Source organism: Macadamia integrifolia, chromosome 9 (genome assembly GCF_013358625.1).
Source record: "Macadamia integrifolia cultivar HAES 741 chromosome 9, SCU_Mint_v3, whole genome shotgun sequence".
Lineage (NCBI taxonomy): Eukaryota > Viridiplantae > Streptophyta > Magnoliopsida > Proteales > Proteaceae > Macadamia > Macadamia integrifolia.
Window position 1 is genome coordinate 40,287,856 of NC_056565.1, and position 4,469 is coordinate 40,292,324.

A 4,469-nucleotide genomic window follows, 5' to 3' on the forward strand; every position below is an offset into this window, starting at 1 on the left:
CCACCCCGAGAATCCAAAGGCCACCCACGTTGAAATATATGAGAGAGCTAAAGCAATTATCCTGGTTCACTTCCATAGCTGTTTTAAGATTCAAACGTTGCGCATACACAATGTTTTTCTTCTGTACACGGAACAAGATCACAATACAAATTGCTATAATACAACTAAGTCGCTGGTACAACCAACCCAAACAGTTTTGCTGAGGTTATCCACTTCCAGAATTTTGTTTTTTTCCAATTTTTTTTTTTTGGTGAGAAGAATTGTTAAATGTTAATTGTGAAGGAACAAGTAACATAGATTCAAGAGACTAGCAACCCTAAAAAGATAGAAAGCAGAACTAATTGAGCTCTGTCAAACCACATTTCTGAAGCAGCAGCACTGAAATCTCCACCAAAAATTCAACTTTGATCCTTCAAAACCAAGAAGAACCAACAAAAATCCCCTCGGGGTTAATTCACACTACAGACCCAATTGCCCACCAGCGACAGAGCCACTGGCAGTGGGAATAACTCAATATAACACTGAACAGTAAAGGAAACATCATTGAAAAAGAAGATAGAACAAGAACGCAGGAATCAACAGCAAATGCTACATTTTCTGTTTCAGTATGCTGCACGGTAAAAAATCAACTACTGAACAGGTGAACAAGGGTACCAATGAAACATACCAAGATCTGTATGTTTTCTTATGACTGTGTTAAAGTGTTGGTTGTAAGAACAACGAATGGATGTTTTTCTGAGAAAAAAAAAATATTCAAGGATGCAGGCTAGAGAAATCTGTTTGCAACTTTGTCAAAAATATTTCAAAACAAATTGCACATGTTCCAGCAGTTCTAAACCCAAAATTCTCATCTCCCAACATGGAAATCAACATCCCTACAATTGAAATCCCGGACCAGAACAAAAGCAAAACACAAAGTAATATATCACTATAATTAACGGTAGCGACGGAGGGAGAGGGTGTTGTTCCTCTTCCAGGTTGCCCTTCGGGATGGGCGTGCCTTGTGATGCAAGTGTCCCTTTCCATTGAGACCCCTGTACTTCTTTCCAGCAGAAGTGAGCCCACGAAGCTCCCTGTGCTTGTGGACCGGCTTGCATATCCAGTTGATTCTTGGGTCATTGCGGATTGCATTGTGAGCAGAATCCACAAGGATTACCTCATAATATTTGTAAGTTGAATCCTACATAAAAGAATGAGCAGTCTATTACAAACTACAAGTTCTAACTTATGGAAAGCTGGACTTAATAACAAAGCATCAGATAAAATTATCCTTGGATAAGTGAAAGATTCATATGATTTTATAAATACCTCATTAATCCAGTAGGAGTTGAGGACCTTCAACCCACCCAATTTCCGACCAGCACGTTCCTCTGCAACTGACCTCTTGTTTCGCTGAAACTTCAACTGGGTAATACCCTGGTTTGTTGGCTTGCCATACACAATACCCTTAGGGACAGGCCTCTTGCGACCTCCACGTCTAACACGGACACGATAAACGACATACCCCTGAAACAAGGATTACCATAACCATTAGACACTATCAACACAAAAAATGGAAGGAGGATCTGAAACCAAGAGCAGAGTAACAGCTCTACTTGCAAGAAAAGCGTGTCGGAACACAAGAAAAACGAGAAGGTGAAAAGTTGAGATGGGGAAAGAAAAAGATGCCTCGGTTAAACTGGAATAATAAGACAAACTGAAAGCATAAAATCACTCACAATTTTGGAATCTCACACAAAGTAGTTTGGAAGTTGAAGTGTTAATTTGCATCAGACACGAGAAAGTTTTACCTTCTTCCAAATATCAAGGGTAGATGTGGTCATAATTTTACTAGATAAGTTCACATGCAACACCACAGAGTCTGATGGAAATCAAATCGATGATAAAATTCTAATTCAAATGTTCTCTTTTTCCCTTTGAGGTGGAAGGAGGGGGGGGGGGGGTTGAACCAAATTGTTGGGCTGACCCATGATACCCATATCCACACCTTGAAATAGATGGAGTATAAATACATATATTGTATTAATTAAAAGGAAAAACGGTTTCTATGGTAAGTGTGGCTCCTACGGCCAGACTCAAGGGGGTGAAAAATGACCAATCGCCCCCATGAAATGGAAAATGATGCCTGTAGATGCTTCCTCATGCACTCCCATTAGTCATTGTCCACGCGCAAGAACCGCACTCCCACACTTTTCCTTAATTTAACAAAAAAAAAAGTATATAGCATCCACAAAATGAACTACAAATGTTTATAATTTTCTGCTCATATCCTATTTTTGTCTCAGGCCTACTGACAAATTGGTATTGGTAGTATTGTTACATAATCTAGCCTCCATGAGGATGAACAAACATTTACACATTAGGAACTCTTGACATTGATGTTCTAAGTTATTTTAATTAATGAGTTTTTCTTCCTCCATCAAAAAAAAAAAAAAAAAAAAAAAGCTACAAATGCACAAAGTAAAAGAGCTTCCAACATGAAGCTAAGATGCAAGAGAAACAAATAAAAAAGTTAGCTCAGAATCACAATTCAGCATCAACAAGTTAAGAGGGTGGGGGAAGCACGTAATAGGTGAAGAGGCTATTTACCTGCTTTGCCTTGAAACCCAATCTCCGAGCCTTGTCAGGGCGCGTGGGTCGGGTGACCCGGACGATCGACGGGAGCTGCCTGTACTCCCAGCATCTAACCCTCTGCAAAAACCTCATGACATCCGATTGCTTCTTCCTCCATAGCTCCGAAACGTACTTGTAAGCCCCTAATATATCACCAATAAAAACAAAAGTATCATTTCCATTGTTCGTTTACCTTTTTGGTGGAAGACGATTTCCATTTTTCACAACTAAACAAAACGAACCTTAAATATGAAAATCAAAGACCCAATGTCAGATCCTAATACGAAATGGGCCAAAGAATTACAACAAGAACTCATGATAAGAAATCCGACCACATCTATACATGCTAAAGGAAAAGTAGAATAATAATTAGACCATTAAGAAGAAGAAAAAGCTCCATTCCACTTTCAAGTTACACTCCGTACCCTAAGCCGAAATTTTTCCCTAGTGTTTTCATCCATAAATCGGGAAAAAAAAAAAACGAAAACTCAATACCCTAGCAGCCGAAATTGTATTATAGATTCAATAAACACACACCATAAGTCTCTCGACCTTGAATGTAGAAGAACATAGGGCGAAATAGAGAGATTTGGCTTACCCATTGTGGATCCAACCTTGCGCAGTCGCTAGGGTTTTGCGTTGCAGAGGCTTCAACCTTTTTGACGAGGTACCAGCGTCATATGAAGGGGAGGCACATGAGCCCTAATTTCAGGGCTCATAGGTAAAATTATTGTAATTACGAAAACAGTCTTACACTGTTCACAAATAACAAAAATGACCTCTGGGCCGAACTGGGACTGGTTTTGACTTCTGACCTAAATTTTGCTTCGTCACACTTTGATAAGACACACCAATCTTCAAAAAAAAAAAATTTAGGGTGCAACTTGGGCCCCACTGAACTACGCCCTATCAGGTGTGGCCGATTCTGCATAATGATTTTTATTTATTTATTTATTATTTATTTTTGTCAAAAGAGTCATAAAGGCCAGCGTGATTTCTACGTCAAGGGTCATGTGAGTGCAAAGTGAAAATTCTTCTCTGCTAGTGATGTTTTCATGTGCGTTCCCATTGGCTCCTATGTTAATGTAGAAGTTATGCTACTTTCCACAAAACCCTCTCTTGTATTTATTTATTTTTTTTTATGGGTCGAGATTTTTTGGTCGATCACCTCATATAGGAACCTTTTGGAAGGCATGTTTTAGATCATGTTTTAGATCGTTGAATATAAGTGACATGATTCTTATGTGTTGATTTGGAATTAGTATTTATAACAATATATATACATATTGCATGATATAATTGTACAAAAAATGAAACGTAAGGTCTATGGTGATTTCTATGGTGATAAAAATGGTATATTTTGAAATCCTCTTTTACTCTCAAGACCCACCTCCTTGACAAGAATTTTGGATCCCTCTTCTGAACGAAGAATCAAATGAGAACTGGTTTCTTATTACTGGTACAAAATACCTGGAGAAAGAACATAAAAACTAAGTTCGGACGTGCCTCTCCCGCTTTCTCTTTGTGCACCTTATGGTGGATTTCATGTTAGGGTTTTTAATTCTTCAGGAGTTAAGAAGACTCTAATTTGTCTCTAAGAAGGGCTTAAGTTATGATTTTCAGATGTCGCTGTTGAGCTCTGCCAAACCACATTTCGGTAGCAACACTAAGGGGGCGTTTGGTTCGATTTATCCATCGGACCAGATCCCAGGGAATCAGTTTCCGGTTTAAATTAAACCGTTTGGTTCATTTTTGTGAAAAATCGGTTCGGAGTCATGGTGGCCAGTAGAATCAAGGTAACCAACTAAAAACCATGATTCATCCGGATTAACCTCAATAGGTTAATCCGGAATCGA

General features: G+C 38.8%; 1 protein-coding gene across 1 annotated transcript; it reads right to left on the reverse strand.

The window, feature by feature from the left end:
* Nucleotides 1-760: 760 nt before the first annotated feature.
* Nucleotides 761-3,358, reverse strand: LOC122088336 (60S ribosomal protein L15). Its single transcript, XM_042657570.1, has 4 exons — nucleotides 3,212-3,358; nucleotides 2,590-2,756; nucleotides 1,309-1,506; nucleotides 761-1,180 (listed from the first exon to the last, which is right to left on the reverse strand). Exons 1-4 carry the CDS (start codon nucleotides 3,213-3,215, stop codon nucleotides 935-937), a joined length of 615 nt encoding a protein of 204 aa, XP_042513504.1. The 5' UTR covers nucleotides 3,216-3,358; the 3' UTR covers nucleotides 761-934.
* Nucleotides 3,359-4,469: the final 1,111 nt, after the last annotated feature.